This window comes from Colletotrichum fioriniae, assembly GCF_027942845.1.
Source record: "Colletotrichum fioriniae strain IMI 355084 chromosome Unknown scaffold_6, whole genome shotgun sequence".
In the NCBI taxonomy this organism is placed as follows: domain Eukaryota; kingdom Fungi; phylum Ascomycota; class Sordariomycetes; order Glomerellales; family Glomerellaceae; genus Colletotrichum; species Colletotrichum fioriniae.
Window position 1 is genome coordinate 211,608 of NW_027076842.1, and position 18,702 is coordinate 230,309.

The following is an 18,702-nucleotide window of genomic DNA, read 5'->3' on the forward strand; positions in this document are numbered from 1 at the left end:
TGGGGAGACACAAGACGGACGGCAAAGCTATATACTAGAAGGCGAGTAAGAAAAAAAAAAAGACATGGTGAAGCATGGGTACTGACTGCGTACACTAAGGAGAGTCAATGGCTAAGAAATCGGCCATGAGCCGGGGTAGAGGTCCGAATGCTGGGATACGGGTAGGGTGGGCGAGGAGGATGGGAGGATGGGGGTGATGGTAAGGCGTGGCGCGGGTTGGAACGGCGAGCACAACTGGCGATGGACGGGCTCGTCATACGAGCACGGGGTGGTTGACGAAAGGAAAATGTGACGAAAAGTACACTCCCACGACTTCACGCGGATCATACAGAGTCGACAGAATGAAATGGTACACAACAAATGGTACGGGCGGACGGATCCGACGGTGGGAAAGACTGATGATTGACATGAGAGGTGCTGTGGGGAGTCTCTTTGACACATGCACGAAAGAGGGTCTATCTGTACAGGTACGGGTACAGGGTACTTCTCTTGAGTGCTTCACCAAGGACTCTTCTCCTTGGACACTCACTGCTAGACTACGAGAGACTACGAGAGACGAAACCGCAGGGATGATTTTGGGAATAGGGCCATCTCGACGCCGGGAACAGCTCGGTGCGGGTGCAGTGCAGTGCAGAGTGCAGGCGCGGGTGGATATCCGGTCTTCCCAACGGCCTCTTTTCCTCACTATTACTGTGTATCCGTACTGCGTATGCAGCAGCTGTCAGGTCCAACAGGGAACTTTGTGCTCTCTCTCTCTCTCCCCCCTTCCCACTCTCTTTCGACATTAAGGTACTGTGTATGCTGCATATGTTAGGGCGTCGTATGCAAGACCTGCACTGAATCTATACACGGGTAGGTAGTCCAATAATGCACAGCCGCCCTCTGCGGAACAGTTCCCGTAGAGTGTCCTGTCTTGTCTAACCCGCGAAACGAAACGAAGATGAAAACTATGGTTAACCTCGGACTTGGTTGAGAGACAGAGAAAGGGAGAGGTTTGGGAATAGGTTCTAGGTACTAGGTACTCGCTACCTACTACTTGCTGCCCATGCCTAATTCCAGACCAAAGCTAGGCGGGAAAAAGCAAAAGAGCGGCTGACAAGGTCCAGGGGGTCAGGGTGCCCGGGGCCCGGGGGGTGTGTACTGTGTTTTTTGGTTGTCAAATCCCGGAAGGGGGAAAACACTGAACACCTCACGACGAGATGGAAACAGAATAGAACGATCGAGGGGCATCTCGGGAACCTTGGCGGGACTTGCGTAGCCCGTCGCCAACTCTGCGGAACGCCCATGTTGACTAAACTGCCTGCGAAATTAGGGGGAGAGGAAACGGTTTCCATGAGGCCATTGGGGAGCCATTGAGGGGCGCATCTCATCGGAAGCGAGCGCGCCTTTTTTTTTTTCTTTCTTTCTATCATCGCGATCTGGTCTGCCTTTGACCAGGGCACCGTCATCATCTTGCATGCAATCTGACGATATGTTTGCGGTTCAATCTTTTGGCGATTCATCCAAAGCGAAAAACCTTGGAAATCGGATATTTCGACCTTGGTTGTGGTGCCGAACGTGCCTTCAATCTCGTGCGATGGAAGTGGAATGCATCTGAATCAGGGACCCCCTCCCGTGTCCCCCGTGCCCCCCAGGGCTCCCCAGAGGAACCCAAATCTGTCAGAAAATGCGCCCAAGACTCAGAAGCTCAAAGGACCATAGTTGCGAGCTAAAACCAAGATCTCGTTCATCTTGACCGAGATGGGGAGGAGGCTAAGTCTCTACGGTAGGAAAGGGGGGGGCGTGTGAGACTGTGAGGTGTCGAGTCGTGAAGCTGTTCGAGTTCAAACTTGGACGTCTGGCATTATTACCTAATTGGACGTAAACAGCGGATGGGGCCGGTGATGGTTACACATTGGATGGAAAAGGTAAATCCTGTTGGAGCTTTTGAGGACATTCACCATCATCGTGTATCCATAGGTAGGCAGCTAGAGAGATGTTATTTTCCTGACGTGCATAACGACATCCTGGACAATGCTGCTCCATAGACTGGTGGGATCATGGCTGACGTCGTTGCTCGGTGTGCTATCGACGATCAAGACAGGACCTCAAGAGTGTGTTTCTACCTCATAGACGGGAGTGTGTTGAAGCTGTCACTGCTCCTCCTGGCGGCCGTTGCGTCTCGTTCCTGTTCCTGTGGGTGACCGTTTAACAGGTGGCCCGCGGCAGGCAGAAAGCGATCGAGATCTCCAGGGTCCCTCCCACCCACACTGAGACTTTTACAATATGGCACTAACAGCCCAACACCTTACTGTACATAGTGTCAGGTAGCTGAATTCCACTTCTCTGGCATGCCATGTCGCCGGTCTCGTCAGCCCCCGAATAGGGAGGGCGACGGAGAAGGATTCAAAACTTTTGTCGGGCGCATCGCCGTGCGTCGAGGCTTGCCGGGCCACTCGACCCAAGAGGCAAGAGACATGTCGATGATTTTGCGCGCTGTGCTGGCTCAGCGACTCGGACACTCACTCCCCTCTTGGCGATTGCCAGGTTCCCGCCCGAGTCCCCAGACGTTCCGAGTGGTCGGGCTTCTGATGCTGCCGAGCACTCCAGCACTGATTGCAGCTGCCAGTATTCTTCATTCGGAATGAGCAAGATACCTAGGTCAGGTAGATATTCTCACTGCCCGGCTACTATTGGGCAAGGCAAGCAACATGAGGAGTTGGCAGTTGGCAGAGCTAAGAGAGTAGCGGACGTTTGCGACCGAAGGGTTGCTCAGTCAAGGCCCGAGGATGCCGAGTCACGGAGCCGAAGCGTACAGGATTCGCGTCCAGGGCGTTGAGTGTTCTGGGAGCAGCAAGGGCCCGCCGGTCTCCGGCAACGGTATTCAGGTCTCATGGATGACGGCGGTGCGTGCGGATAGTAGTGTTGTAGACGAGAAACGACATGGAACGAGTCATCTGTAATGATCGCTTTGCGTTGCCTCGCATCGCACACATCGCCGGAACTTCGACGCAATTGGTACGGCAGACAGCAACATGAGTAAGTAGACCAATGGAGAGATTAACAATATTGAAGGGCCTAGGAAGATTGCCAAGCTCGCTAAGGCTGAGTCTGATGGGTTCCTTGGTTGTGGGATGGCACGTTGGAGGTCTATGGAACGCATAATGGGCGCATGGCGGACATGAAGGGGCAGCGATGCGCCGATGCAGCACTGTCGAGTGTTGGTTCCAAGGTTGAGAGATGAAGTGTCGATATGATGGATGATGGGTGATGGAGTATCCGCAAGGTATGGTTGATGGTGTTCGGATATTGGACTGTTGGACTGTTGAATCGTTGATGATGATGTACTGCGTACTCTGTTGTTTGGTGATGTTGTCAAAATGGAGGGAGGGAGGGAGGGAGGGAGGGGGGTGTCTGGAAGGGAAGGGGGTGTGGTGTGTATGTGGTGTGTGGTGTGCAGTGGAGGCAGGTGGTCTGATTTTCTTGCAGTGTCGAACGTCGCTGCCAAAAGTGACAAACAGCCCATCCGCCGGGGGAATCGAACGAGGCAGGAACCGCCCCAGGGCAGGGAAGGGACCCGCTCGGTCCAGACCGGAGCCAATGGGACGAGCGAACATGCGAACGAGTAGTCATCAAGTATCATCACTGCAATCATTGTATGGTAAAATACATGGCGAGGGTCCTCCCGACTGTTCCCGTGCTCCTGTTGAATTTTCAAAGTGGCCGTCTTCTCGTAACATTTTCATCTTTGATTCTAACAACAACATCTCATCCAATTTCTACTTCGTACCTTTTTTCTTTCATTCTCTTCCTGGCCCCTGTCTGTTTCCTCTTTTTTTTTTTTTTCTTTCCTTCTTCTTTTCTTAATTTATCCGAACCCAGCAGGTCAGCAGCATGTCACTTTGGGCCTTGTGGTGACGGCATCCCAGTGTATACCATCTTCCATGGATGATCATTGATCATGGGGGATTGACATGTGCAAGCGCAAATGCCACGGAAAGCTTGCAATGAGCTATAGCTCCTCGCTCTGATCATAGCTCTAATGTTTGGCTGACAACCATCTTTGCCCAAACAACATGGCATATTAACAACACTCACACTCACTTGTGCAGCAAGCATCACAAAAAACTCCAACCCAGTCGACAGTGCTGATCGCCGCTACGGATCGCCCTGTTCCCTGCACCCGCGCCCATCCTACGGTGCCAACGTGCTCGCTTCTCCTCACTTACACGCACAGCTCTCCGGCTTTCTTCCACCACGAACCCCCCTCCAATTTCGCGGGTCTAGCCACCGTCTGCACATCATGTCGCACTCTCTCCCTCTCTGCGCAGTACCTCCCAGCCGAGGGAATACAATGTCAAAACTCACAATTCACTTATAACTTGAAAGGCAGTGACAGCAACTACAACAGGCAGCATCTGCGAACCGAGTGACGTCTAGACCACTGGCCAAGTCCTATTTCACGCAGTTCCTCTCCAGCCTTCCCTCCAACCCTTCCGACTCACTGCTATGCGGCCTGCGGCTTGCCTGCCGCTTCGAGGACACTTTGCTATTGATCCAAATTGATTCAAATATAGATTCGATACATACGACCAACGGATGCATTGCAGACCTCCGACCGCGAGACACATTTGCGCCATGCGGACCAACGGATTGCATGTAGATTGTGGTCCTGCCATCGGCCGTCAATCAGCCGCCGCCCCCCGCCCGTTTCCGCCCGGGCTTCATCCACATCCAGATCCCGAGCATACCACTCGCCGTCTACGGAGTACACTAACATGGAACCTGGACCTCGGGAATAACATTCTCTGTGCCTCGCCTTTTCTTTCTACTTGCGTAAAGGACAACGGATTGAGCAGTCCGGTGGTCCCGGTCCGCTCTCCGCCATTCGCCGATTGAAGAAATACCAAGAGCCCGAAAGGAGCACCAGCATCTTCCAAGTTCCGTGTTCGGCGAATCACTTACCCAAAGCTGCAACGACAGTTGGCACTCGCCATTGACCACACGACAGCTCGCCTCTCCGAAAAGCAAAAGAAAGGAAAGAATTACAAGAAGAGAATAAGCAAGAAACCGGAACGCATAGGTACTCGTCCCGTTCCCCAAGACACCACTTGCACATCACGGCGGCCGGCGCAAACGCACTCGCGGAGGGCCTCCCGGGCGGTCGACCTGCAGGATCTGTGCTGTGTTGCGCTGTGCTTTTGGGTAGCAAACGTACATATCAGTATCCCGTACTTCGTACATGACAACTCAACCCTACACTATGTGACTACCTACCCTGCTGCCTTAGTTCAAGGAGCTGAGGTGGTAGGAAGAGGACCCTGCAGCTCTTGTCCTCCGAGAAGCTAAACCTCTCTTGGAGTCTTGAGAGGAAATAAGGCGGGGGTTAATACAGAGTACCTCTGGCGAACTACCTATTTTTGCAGTTTGAGTTGGCTGGCACCGCTGGCAGGCCGCAGAGTGGCAGAGGCACACTTTCAACTTGCGCGCAACTATCCGTACAGAGGCAGAGAGTGTGGTTCGCATGGTCTCGGTTCGTCCCTTTTCTTGCAGGAAAATTGCTTTTTCCTCTACCCAGTACACTTTTTCTTCTCCTCCTTTTGCCTACATCCCCTGTCAATGTCCAGTCATAAGCACATACTTTCCAACGGCGCGAATGTGACGGGCTGTTTGTATCCGTATCTTGCTGCAGGTTTGCTCTCTCTTGCCCCCCTCCTTCCAGGGGCCCTCCTCAATGTTTGCCTGTCAAGTTCACATCCCAACGTCGCTTACCGTGGGGAACTTTGATGTGGCGATGAGAGGGGGCATCGCACTCCACGTCGGTCTGCAGGAGTTGCAGCTCGCGCACATTGGCACGTTGTTGGCACGCAAGGCACGTTTGGCGACAAACTTTCAACGGTTTGTGACGAGTCAAGACATGCATGCCTTTTTTGTCCCTTCGTTTCGTTTTTAGTTTTGTTCCAATTCGCACAATCGTGTCTGTCAATGTAACGCGGACCCTCGGCTACGCAAGTTGCCCTAGTTGGGGGCGACGTACTGGCCGGACGTGGATGTGTTGGATGTCGAAGGTGACAGATGGAGTGATTCAATGAGTCTGGGGCGCTGACTCCTCGCCCGACTGATTGTCTCTTGGCGTGGTTTCTGCCACATCTTGACTAAAGTGACTATCGACATACTCCGAACCTCTTGAGACTCACGATGTGGCTCCCCAAAGTCAGAAGCTGCGATGCTCAGTGGATATATCAACACTGAGATGGCGACTGGACCATCAATACTTGCTATTCCATCATCACCAGAAAGCACTCACCATTACAGGAGCGTTTCTAGAACAGAAAAACTACTCACCAACCATATCAAACAAACCCATCATGCCCTCTAGTAACCCCAACCCAGAACGCTCACCAGCGCCCGCCCACCTCCCCGCCGCCATCACAGACACGAACCCATTCTACATCGACATGAGCCAAGGTACGCACCGCAAGGCCCTCCAACCCTTCACCTTCACTTCCATCCTCACCCGCCGAAAAAACACCCATCCTCGGCCCTCGCACCTCAGCAGAGATCCTCGCAGAACACGTCGCCTCCCGCCCATCGACACCAACGCCATCCCGTCCTCCACGAACCCCCGAGATGCCGTCTCCAGGATCACCACGCAGTAGCAGCAGCAGCCTGTCCCAAGAAATCTTCAAAACCCCAGAAAGTGACCACAGCAAACCCCGCACACGCATCATCTTCCCCCCCACCCCGGCCGTCACCTCCTCAGCCTCCTCACACCGCAGCATCGACACAGACGGCGACATCCACATGAAAAACACCACCCCAGAAACCCACCCCCACCAACAACACGCCCTCCGCGTGTAACACAAACAGTCCGCGACACCTTTTCCCTCGAACGCGCGCGTCTGGCAGACGAGATTCGTCAAGAGGTCCTCGTTTCGCTGGAAGCAGGGATTGGACCGCTTGTAAGGGAGAACTTTGAGGCTGCGCTTGCGGAGGCGTTGGAGGAGCCGTTTGAGGAGGGGGAGGGGGCAGAGGAAGAGGGAAGTCGCTGTTGTCAGGGTTGTGAGGGAAAGGTTGAGGGGGTTGAGTTGTGATGGGCTTATGGAAGTGTTTTGTAATGAGGAGGTTTTGGGGGTGCTTAGACGGGTTGTTGGGGTTGTTGAGGCGGAGGTTTTGATGCAGGGTTGGGATGTGGTTGGGTGATGGGGGTTTGAGGTAGGTTGAGGGTGTGATTTAGGGATTAGGGGAGAAGAATTTTGGATGTGGTGATGATGTAAGTTGGTGGTGATGGAGAGTTTAGATAGTCAAGTTGCCCATGAGGCTTATATTCCTTTGTGCTCGATACTTGAGGTGAGGTTCTTGAGGTTGTTAGTTCCCAGTGAAACTTGCTAGCCTTACGTGAGATATCATATCGGAAATTTATGGTCCTTCGATGCTCCTGTAGCAAAGTTGATATCTCGAAGCATCCGAGTGATTCGCTCATACAAGAGTTATAAGTTGGATTTCCGGCTTAGCTAGTCCCCGGAACAGCCTGATCGGGATTGACTACTTGGGGGAGACGACATAGTAGGCACCACAGACTATATCCTACACGGTACGACTGCCTCGAACACGTCTTATACCAACAACATGATAGAATGGTGTTGGTGAGAACACACATACGAAAGATTCTGGGCGTGTCTATCATGAGACAGCGTGGGCTAGAGAGATTGACGGTGGTCATTGTAATGTAAATCTCTCTCGGCGGACTCAGTCACTCTCGATAGTGATATCGTCAAATGACTTTGTCCTTGATGAGACGAGATGTTGCATTACTCCGGGTACGAGATTCAATGATCGCTAAAGGCAACTTTTGTGACATTGGTCAGGTGATTCCAGCCCGTTGCTGCCTCGTTTCTTTCCCTTCGAGGCCTATTCACTCTGAGATAATGAGGTTATATTATGAACCGTTTGATTATGGCTACTAAGTACTTGTTCCTAGCAGCGAGTTCAAGTATAATTTGAATGCACTTCATCCCGAACCTCGGTGTTTGGTCCACGTATTATTTTCACCTTGGCCTACCTTGGACGAACTCAAGCGAGAATGAGAGATGATTCGATTTCGATTCAAAGAGGGACTTGAGTTCGGTGTATTTAAAGAATTTGTTAATAGTCATCACGGGAGTTTATTGCTGTATCTCTTCCCCTCAATCCCCTTGAATTTTTTTATTAGAGTCTGCGAATTGTTTTTTTTTCATACTTTTTGACGAAATAATCAACATTAAGGAGGGATAATACAAATTCTGGGAGAATTTGTGTCTCACTTAAAAACTCAGTCTTTCCCTCCAGGGAAGAAACGGATCCATTTGAGTCGAAGCAAATTGTGTCGTTCAAGCTACTATTCGATAGTGCTTACACGCTTGTCAACGTGATGTGAGGCTGATATTGCACAGGGCAGCTGAGGCTTGATCCCGGAGCTGTCAGGACGCTAAAACAGCTCTACCTTAGCAGTGGCTTCCAGCTCCGGTTAGCTGGCAGGGAGAGCTCAGACCCACTGTTTCCTCTTTCAGCGCCGGGAGCAGCTGTTTGCTGGTGTCCTGCAAGGCTGCGTCATAACCTAACAGCTGTCCATCTGCCTGAGGTGGGCACTAGACCTAATGGAAGGTGGACCGTCTGTGTCGCGAAAGCTCCTCCCCTCCCAGGCCATCACCATCTCAGCCTCTCGACTCTCTCGATCCCGCACTTCTTCCCGTCGACCACTGCCGCCACGACGGCCACACACATACGGCGGCGCTGCTCGTCTGATCTCCCACTGCGCATAACATTGCCTTCGCCGCGATCCATTATAGTCCATTTTATTCCACTTGCGCTTCTCTCCTGTCTTTTCTGCCACGGTCCCTCGAATTGGGCCATGCCGCTTTGAGCACGGCACGTGTCCGCATCATCTTTCGCCATGGTCTCCTTCTGGCCCTGGAGGGTACGTCTGCCACGACCTAGGACTTCCTCATTATGCGCATAATGTGTATATTCTTAAAGACGGAATAAATCACTGACCGACCAAATCATAGCGTGACGACTCCTCCCCCGCCTCCTTTGAGAAGACGCTCTCTGCGCTGTCTACCAAGATCACAGATACCCAGGCGAGACTCGATGGCGCGCGAGCCACCTCCCGTCGCATCAGAGTGCTCTGGTCCCTCTACCTCGCCTTTGCCTACCTCGTCTACTCCATCGTCATCTTCCTCGTGGTAGGATGGAACGACATGGGCGCCTCGGAATGGACCGGCGTCGCTGGAGGCCCCCTCCTGTATGTTGTTCTTCTGCTTTTCTCATAGAAATCTGTCTGCGCAAACTTGAGATACTGACCATGCCCTTCTCAGCATCTACCTCACGCGAACCACTGTCACGGCCGTGTTCAACTATCGCATCGATTCTCTCGCCGCTCGCCTCAAGGAGCAGCAGGCGGACCGCGCAAAGACGATCCAGAAGCTCAAGGACGCCACAAAGTACAACTCTACCCTGGAGCTCCTCGAAAAGTACGGAGGCGACGAAGGCAAGGGCAAGGGCAAGAAGCAGAATGCAGGGGAAGACGACAAGAAGCCGCGCCAGCAGCAGCAGCAGCAGGGCGGCAGGCAACATGAAGGCGTCGCACCAGGCGGCCGTACCAACATGGCACCCCCTCCCACCGCCAACATCCAACGCCGCGACGGACCCCCTCCTGGCTTCCAAGCAGGACGTCCCCCGCAGCAGCCGCCCAACGGCCTCGAGCCTACCGAAGAATTCGCGCCAAACGCCTACGCCCACCCGCCTCCGCCGCCCCCACAATCGCAGCAATTCGCGCAAGCCGAGGGACTGCCGGGCTCTTCGCACTGGTACGACCGCATCATGGACCTGCTTCTCGGCGAGGACGAGACGGCGTCCAAGAACAGGATCGCCCTCATTTGCAAAACTTGCAGGCTGGTCAACGGGCAGGCCCCACCGGGCACAAAGGCCCTCTCAGATATCGGCACGTGGAAGTGCATGGGCTGCGGGGCCACGAACGGCGAGATGGAGGAGGGAAAACGCATCATGCAGGAGGTCCTCGGCTCGTCGCGGGGAGTTGATGTTCCCACGGGCGAGGAGTTTAAGGAGTCTGATGAGGATGTTCCTATTAAGGAGGAGGAGGATTCTGATGAGCAATCTGCCGGCGCGAAGACGACGGGACGACAGGGTGGGTCGGCAGCGGTGAAGAAGAGGAAGGGCAAGGGTGGCAAGTGAAATAAACAAAAATAAGGGATGTGGTGATGGGGAACCGCTGCGCTGGCTAGCTACAGCCAATTATTTCATACCATGATTGCAGCGTACAAAATAGAAAACATATCGACAGACTGGTCTTCCTTGTGCCCTTACCTTTGGTCACGGAGACACACTTACGCGTCGATGCCCACAATGCGTTCCGGGACCCGGAGGCTTGAAGATGGGATGCACCGCAGCGCCGGTGGATCGGAAGGCCGAATGTGGCTAGTGGTGAGGCTGAACGCTAAAGGAAGCAGAGGTCCCCACACACGCAACGCAACGCAACGCTCCTCGGTGTCCCTGGTACAGCTGCTGCAGGGCAGGCTGAGCACCTCACCAACGTACCTTACTATGTACTGCGTACCTTAAGGAAAGGACACTTGTGAATTCAAACCCGACGCATCCAATGTACGAAGGGTCCCTTTGGATGAAATTCCTCCCCGTCCACCACCACACCCACACACACACACACGCATAGTCACCTTACTCACACACACCTCTTTCGCATTCTCTCGTCCCAAACAACCTCGTCAAAAGACCAACGCTGGCCCAAACGTTCCTTTTCTCCCTCTCTCCCTTTCTCCACGTAGTGCTTGCGCCACCAATAATGCAGCGCCCTTCGATCCTCGACATCGACCATTGCGCATAGCTCTCTCAGACTTTGAGCCACTTTTACCATTTCCTTCCCTGCTGCACCTTTAATTGTAAACGACACACACACAAAGAGAGAGAGAGAGAGAGAGAGTCCATGGTCACAGGGTAATCCCATCATCCCTAGATCGGCAACATGTTCCAGGTTCGTCTCTGGTTTTCCTTTCCAAACCCTCTTACTCTCTTTCCACAGACCCTCTTCCCCGGGACAAGAAAACCTTGATCTAGACCTACACGTGGTGGTTTCGGCTCTCTTTTCCTCCCATTCTCCGTTCCTGCCCTCTCTGCTTCCTCCACCCCACGCAGGACCTATCCCCGCTGACAATGATGGGAATCCAACAGAGGCTCAAGGGTGCCATCGATCGGACAATCGCGGAGGAACAGGCTCGACAGGAGCAAGCACGACAGCGCATCGAACCAGGAGGAGGCACAGGCACAGGCACCCCGCGCAGGTCCGACTCCACCTCGCGGAGCAATCAGTCGCCCGCCCGACGACCCCGTCCCAAGAAGGCGGCAGCCGACGCCGGCGCAAAGGACGACGGCGGAAGCCCCTCGAACCCGGACCCTGCTGTCTTTGAGGCGGCGTTTGCGCTTGACGACAGCGAGGAGCCGAGTCGCGCAGGCACACCAAAGCCTGCTGCGGATAAGGACGGCAATATGGAGAAGAGCGAGGAGAACGTCAAGGATAAGGCGGAGGAGGGCCAGAACGGGGAGAAGGAGCAGGAAAGGGGCGCTGAGGGCTCTGCTGCTTCTGCTGCTGCTGCTGCTGCTGCGCCGCCGGCTGCTGCGGCAGAGATGTCTCCCGAGGTCAAGATGAAGCTTCGCAAGTTGGAGAAGCTGGAGAAGACGTACCCTGGTGCGTATACTACTCACTCGCATGCGCGCACCCAGATTACTGTATTACCGCGATGGGACTCGACACGCTAACACGAAAATGCAGAACTCCTCCGGTCCTACAGAATCGCCCACGGCCGCGCCACCTCCATCGAGCCCTTTGAGCGTGTGCTTAAGGAACACACCAGCGTCGGTTCGATCCGGGAACCCGAGGCCCTCGTCGAGTATCTCAACTCCTTGAAGCAGAAGGAGCAGATGATTATGGACGAGTACAAGCGGGTGTCGATCGAAAAGGATGACTTCAAGAAGAAGTGCGAAGCCGCCGAGAAGGACGTGGAGAAGTTCAAAAAGGAGGTTGAGGAGCTCAAGGCGGCGCAGGCTGCGGCACCGGCACCTGCACCTGCCCCTCCGACGGAAGAGTCCGAGGGCAAGGTGGACGCCGCCACGGATACAAAGGACGACGGCTCCGTCAAGTCTCCCGATGCGTCCGCTGTCAAGTCTCCCTTGCAGCAGGCTCTCGGCATCTTCTCTCCCAAGCAAAAGGCGCAGGAGCCTGGAGAGGAGAAGCCGAACGAGGCTGCGGGCGACTTCTTTTCCTACGACGAGGAGGCTCCCAAGTATGAATCCGACATGGCGGCCAAGGACGAGGAGATTGAGAAGCTCAAGGCGCAGGTCGAGACCGTCAAGGCGGAGCTCAAGACTGAGGTCGACTCGCTCAAGGCCGAACTCGCCGCCGCCAAGGAATCCAGTGCCGATCTGACGGAGAACCTCGACAAGGTGACCAAGGAGGCTGGTGAGCTGCGCGACGTGGCTGCCGTCAAGACTTCTCTGGAGACGCAGCTCGAGGCAAGGAACAACGAGATCAAGTCTCTCACCGAACGTCTGGAAGCCTCGCAGAAGCAGCTCAAGGAGGTCGAAGCCAAACTCAAGGGCGAAGTCGAGTCTGCTAAGAAGAACGCAAAGGAGGCGCAGTCGAAGCTTACACAGTCCAACGCACGCGCAGACAAGGAGGAAGCTCGCGTCAAGGAGGTGGAGGCCGCCAAGACGGACGTGGAGAAGAACATCAAGACCTTCACCAGCCAGATTGACACCTTGAAGAAGGAGAAGACTGATAACGAGAAGAAGATTGACGAACTTACTAAGCAGCTGGAGAAACAGGCGAGCGAATCCGTGCCCGCTACACCCACAACATCTGGGCCAACCGAGACGCCTGCGGCTGGAGGTGCTACTGGTACTTCAAAGAACGCCAAGAAGAACAAGAAGAAGAAGGGCAAGGGTGGTGCTGCCGCCGCCCCTACGACGCCTGCGACGCCTGCCACAACCGCAGGAACCGCGACACCGCCCACAGCCGAGGAGGCCAAGGATGTTGACACAGATGCTCTGGAAGCGGAGATTACCCGTCTCAAGGAGGAGGTAACGACCAAGGACTCCCAGATTGAGAGGCTGACGAAGCAGCGCAAGACGGAGGAGGATCTCCGCGAGGAAATCGAGACGCTACGTGACGAGGTCACTGAGATTGGCCAGGAGCACGTTGTGGCCAAGGAGAAGATCAAGAACCTCGAGGCCGAGAAGAAGGCTCTGCAGACGCGGATCGAGGAGCTTGAGAAGGAGCTCGGGTCTTCGGCAAATGACGCCAAGGCGACGGAGAAGCTCCAGGGCGAGTTCGACAACCTCCAGCGCGAGTACGAGGACCTCAAGAGCAAGTCCTCGACGTTGCAGTCTGACCTCGGTGCCGCGCAACAGCTGGCGCAGAGCAGGTACAAGGATCTCACCGACCTGCGTGAGGTTCTGCAAAAGGCGCAGCCTGAGATGAAGAGCTTGCGTCAGGACTCTGCTGCCCTCAAGACAACCAAGGAGGAGCTTACCGCGAAGAACGCGGAGCTGCGTAATCTCGAGAAGAAGGAGAAGGATCTCAAAGCAGAATTGACAAGGGCGCAACGTCTGGCGTCGGACCGCGAGACCGAGATCAAGGCGCTCCGCGGCAAAGTCGAGGCCGAGACGAACACCAAGCTCCGTCTTGAGGATGCCCAGCGGGTGTCTGCGCGCGACTTGCGTCGCTCCGAGGCCGAAAAGGTCGAGCTCGCCGCCAAGGAGGAGAAGACGGCCCGGGAGCTCCAGCGGGTGCAGGAAGACGCCAACAAACTCCGGCCCAAGGTCAAGGAGCTCGAAGAGCAGATTGAAAAGCTGGAAAAAGAGAAGAAGTCCATTCAAGAGGAGGCGGACCTCAAGACGCAGCAGTACTCCAACGCGCAGGGTCTGCTGGGCAGTATGCGCGACCAGACGGGCGAGCTGACAATCCAGCTGAAGGAGGCGCGGTCGCAGTCCGAGTCGCTCGAAGAGGAGCTAGCCGAGATTCAGAAGCACCTCTCAGAGCGGTCGCGCGAGGCGGAGCGGATGCGTGGGCTCCTTGCCGACGTGGACGAGCGCGCCGATAGCAAAGTGCGGGAGATGCGGGCGCGGATGGAGGCTGCGATTGAGGAGCGGGACCGGATGGAGGACGAGTCGAGCACGCTCGCGCGCCGCAAGACGAGGGAGACGGAGGAGCTCAAGCAGAAGATCCGCGACCTGGAGCGGGATATCAAGACGCTTTCGACGGAGAAGGAGGAGCTGGAGGGCCGGGAGAGGGAGTGGAGGCGGAGGCGGGAGGAGCTCGAGTCCGTGGAGGAGAAGGCCGAGGCGGAGGTGAAGGAGATGCGGTCTGCTGTTTCGGATCTGCGGACGACGCTGGACGCCTCGGAGCAGCAGGTTCGGGACGCCGAGAGGCAAAAGTCTGATTTGAGGCGGTTGCTTGAGGAGTCGAAGCAGAGGTTCGATAAGGTGAACAAGGAGCTCAAGACAGTGCAGACCAAGCTTGGGGCGAGTGTCACGAGTGGCCGGAGTTCGATGGACTCGAATCGGTCTGGGTTGAACGGCGGACCTGCGGCTGGAGGTGCAGGGGGCTCTGCGGATACGTTGTATCTCAAGACGATTATGTTGCAGTTTTTGGAGCAAAAGGATAACAAGTTGCGGGAGCAGCTTGTGCCTGTCTTGGGGAGGATTCTCAAGTTTGACAAGTAAGTTTTGGTCTCTTTTGGTATGGAGCTGATGAATAATTTTTGCTAACATGAATTTCACAGGAGCGATGAGCAGAAGTGGAAGAGTGCGATTCAGCACATCACTGTCAGGTGAGGGTAGCTTTGGAGACGGATTGTATTAGTTTTGTATGAATAAATACCCCAGGATGGCTTGTTCCTATGCACATGATGGTTAAGCTATTTCTACGTGCCGTCAGTGGGGTATGTCTTTGTTACTGGTGCTGTGGTGTGATTGAGTTGAGGAGGCTCAATGTAAGGTAAGCCAAGGTAAGTGTAGTAAGGTGTGCTCGGTGAGAAAAGGTAAGTTGGGCCGGTCTAGAATGTCAAACTGGCGGGGCAGACGTCGGCTTACCTCATGCCATGTGCCCACCCATAGCTCCAGTCCCCCCGCGCCCGGAGCTCTTGCCGGATCTTTCCCTCCGCATGCCCAAGGATTGAGGCGACTGCATGTGGGTGTCGTCATGGAGGCTTCACTGACCTCATCCGTTCGTGTGCCTACCTCTCATGGCGGACACCAATTCGCTGCGATCCTTACCTGAGGAGCATTTTATTGTGTGTACGTCTTATTGTAGAATCTCGATGAAAGGGCTGCTTTCCTTAAAAGCACCGCTTGGGGCTTGTTGCAGTTGCTCCCGCTCGTGCATTGCATTGTGTTTAAGACGAATGGTCCTTCTGTGCTTCCCACACTTCAATTGGCGCCTTCTGCATCTAGCCTCAACGTATTAGACAACGATGAGATCATCCCTTGTACTTTCCCGTCCAGTCGTCATCTTGGGGCGTCGTTTATATAGCTCCCGCCTTCTGGCCTCGACTTCACCTCTTCTTCTACTCCCCCCCGCCACCAACACCAACACAACCAGATTGAGGATTCCCACCTCACTCATCACGCGAGCACACACGACAGTATCTTCTCCCGCCATCACACCAGCCACTCACACCACATCCCGCAAACATCCCTCCCAACAAGTCAAAATGTCCACTGGCCAAAAGACCTCTGGCCCCGAGGGCAACAAGCTCTTCACCCGCAGTCACCTCTTTGATCTCACCGGCAAAGTCGCCCTCGTCACCGGTAAGATCAATCCTTACCCCCTCCCCTAAACATCTCAATCTAACTCCCTCTAGGCGGTGGTACAGGCATAGGCCTAATGGCAACCCAAGCCCTCGCCTCAAACGGCGCGAAAGTCTACATCACCTCCCGCAACCAATCCAAGCTCGACAACACTGTCCAAACTTACGGCCAAAACGTCCCCGGCTCCATCATTCCCATCGTCGCAGATGTGACCAAGAAATCCGACATTGACAAGCTCTACAAGGAGATCGAATCCAAGGAATCCGCCCTCGATATCCTCGTCAATAATGCCGGGGTGTCGAGCGCCCCGATTGAAGTTGAGAGCGATTCCGCGCAAGACATGAAAGCCAGCCTCTTCGATGCTGAATCCGCCGATTTCGAAGACTGGACGGAGACATACCGCACAAACGTCGCGGCCGTCTTTTACGTCGCGGCAAGCTTCCTTCCCTTGTTGCAGAAATCCACAGACAAACAGCACGGCTGGTCCGGCACCGTCATCAACATCAGCAGCATCAGTGGCATGATCAAGAAATCGCAGCATCACTTTTCGTATAACGCGTCCAAGGCGGCGACGATCCACGTGAACCGCATGCTCGCCGAGGAGATCGCGTCCAATGGGCTCAAGATCCGGGTCAACAGTATCGCGCCGGGTGTTTTCCCCAGTGAGATGACGACAAAGGAGCCGTCTGACGAGGAGCAGAAGAGCGAGATTCCAAAGGAGAAGTATGCTGATAAGGTTATTGCGGGACGGCCTGGCAAGGATGAGGATATGGCGTCCACGGTGCTGTTTTTTGCGTGTAATCAGTATTTGAACGGGCAGACGCTTGCTGTTGATGGGGGGTATACTCTCGCTGCGGGGATGTGAGGTGGGGGATGCAAGGTGCATCGTGAGAGGAGGTTGTGGTACTACACGGGTTTGCTGCGGCGTTGGGGGTCATAAACATATGTTAGTGTAGGGGGCGATGCGAATAAAATTAATCGAATTATGCAAACGGACTTATTTCGAACCCTTATTGGGAGGGAGGGTCATGTGGTTGCCAACAATCAGTGTCTGTTGTAGTCGATTGCTGGCCGGTAGCATTCTAGCTCCCGTGAGCGAGAATGTATGTTGGCCTACGGTCCTACACAATGCTATAGATAGCTTTTTCTTTGTGCATTTCTCGGTGTGACAATTTTGGTGGGTTTTCGATGTTTGGGGAATATGCGTTATGTATCCATGATTGTACTGGTACGGTACTTTGTTGCTGGACCCCGGTTCCTTGGGCTAAGAAGTCGCTGTTGAACGAAGGTATGGGAAGTGTAATTGGAGGTGTATTGGTTGAACCAGACAGAGGTATGGAGGTGGGCGGCAGGCCCTTTTATACATTCAGTGTTCAGAGAGCTCCTGTCAACCACTGTTGGGTCGCACATTTCAACAGTCGCAAGTTTGCACTGGGTTGCTCTGCCTCTTTATTTCTTGCTGCTTCCTGTTCAACGTGGAATACCTGGAGTTTGATCAAGCATTTTCATCCCCTTCGCCTGGCTAGACAACACCCTGACATCTAGTGACGGGTCCCGGTGGGCCTTGACCAGGTGAATGTCGATTTGGCCAAGTAATGACGATGCAATTGTGGCATACATGGTGTGACAAGTGAATTACTAGTATTCAATCGGGTCGCGGGACACGTTATTGCCATATATCTAGTCCGTACGACAAGGTGAGGAATCGCGTTGAAAGTTGCATTTGACTGGCGCACGAGTTAGCCACGGTGTTTCTATGTCATTTTATCACATACTTGGTTGTTTTATTCTGTTCAAAATAGGAAGTATAGGGTGTTACCTTGGTAGTCCGTTGGTCTGGTTCACTACAGGGTCAATCAAGTGCTTTGCCGAATCCCAAGATGCTGTGGCTAGCATAATAATATTTATTGAATTATAAATCCAAGTCCAATCTCCAAGCGCATAATATTAAGCCCCCTAGCTAAAAGATATCTTTCATGAACTTCCAGCTCGGCTTAGCCCCAATCCGACGTCCTCCTACACCTATTACAACCTGAATGCATACTGAGCGCCTTTTAGAGCGAGCTGATGAAACGATGGTGTCGACACTAATGAAGCATGCCAGCGTGACATTTCCCGACCACTTCACCCTCGGCAGTGTATCCAGTGACCAACATCCCTGTAGAAGAATGCGATTCCAGAGCTATAGTTAAGACCCTCAGCCATGGCCTTGTTCGTGCGCACAATCATAGCTTGCACGGCCCGATGATGCGCTTCGAGAACTGGGGAAACTTTGATAGAATACATAGTCTACCCCGGCCAGCGCCTTCGCCACCCGTACGGTTCAAGATACCGGGGGCGATGAATCGTTGATATTCAAAGCGCCATAGGTTTCCACCAAGTGAGTCAAGATTTGACTTTTCTCGTCGTCGTCAGCTTTAACAATACCTACTGGCCAGTGGCTTCGTACGGCCTGCGGCAGGCCCTTTTCTCTATTGTCAGGAAATTCGCTCTCGTTCACTGTGTCTTTCAGCAATGTCAACTCTTGTGGGCGCATGCGCCCCCCGAATAACTCGGAATAGAGCATTGGCCAGGAAATGATTGTGGCTCTGGTTGCCGAGGCCGTTTGCAACTAGAAAGAGTGTTGACCGCAGGGTTTCGAGGTCATAATCGGGCGGTTGAGGTTCTAACTGCATCGTTTCGATACAGTCTAGTCCAACAGCCATGAGGGGTATGACAATGAAAAGGTCCATGGCCTGAAATCCGTGACGGAGGAAATACAGCCGCGTCAAAGTCCCCAAAAATATTTTGGCCTTGGCTACGACATCGCGTGAAAAGGCCGATTTGGTCTTCTCCGACCCCAGT

The 18,702-nt window shown here is 54.0% G+C and overlaps 4 protein-coding genes across 4 annotated transcripts; all 4 read left to right on the plus strand.

Annotated features, from left to right (window-relative positions):
• Window positions 1–6,347: 6,347 nt before the first annotated feature.
• Window positions 6,348–6,638, plus strand: N0V96_005533 (uncharacterized protein; the record flags this gene model as incomplete). Its single annotated transcript, XM_065757432.1, has 1 exon — window positions 6,348–6,638. One exon carries the CDS (start codon window positions 6,348–6,350, stop codon window positions 6,636–6,638), a length of 291 nt encoding a protein of 96 aa, XP_065613775.1.
• A 2,273-nt stretch (window positions 6,639–8,911) lies between these two features.
• N0V96_005534 (uncharacterized protein) lies at window positions 8,912–10,212 on the plus strand (the record flags this gene model as incomplete). The annotated part of the gene is made up of 3 exons (XM_053195651.2): window positions 8,912–8,935; window positions 9,027–9,262; window positions 9,336–10,212. The coding sequence occupies 3 exons, from the start codon at window positions 8,912–8,914 to the stop codon at window positions 10,210–10,212; spliced, it is 1,137 nt and encodes a 378-aa protein (XP_053046990.2).
• Window positions 10,213–11,017: 805 nt separating this feature from the next.
• IMH1 (Golgin imh1) lies at window positions 11,018–14,883 on the plus strand (the record flags this gene model as incomplete). Its single annotated transcript, XM_053195650.2, has 4 exons — window positions 11,018–11,026; window positions 11,224–11,737; window positions 11,822–14,768; window positions 14,832–14,883. 4 exons carry the CDS (start codon window positions 11,018–11,020, stop codon window positions 14,881–14,883), a joined length of 3,522 nt encoding a protein of 1,173 aa, XP_053046989.2.
• An 878-nt stretch (window positions 14,884–15,761) lies between these two features.
• N0V96_005536 (uncharacterized protein) lies at window positions 15,762–16,723 on the plus strand (the record flags this gene model as incomplete). Its single annotated transcript, XM_053195649.2, has 2 exons — window positions 15,762–15,858; window positions 15,912–16,723. The coding sequence occupies 2 exons, from the start codon at window positions 15,762–15,764 to the stop codon at window positions 16,721–16,723; spliced, it is 909 nt and encodes a 302-aa protein (XP_053046988.1).
• Window positions 16,724–18,702: the final 1,979 nt, after the last annotated feature.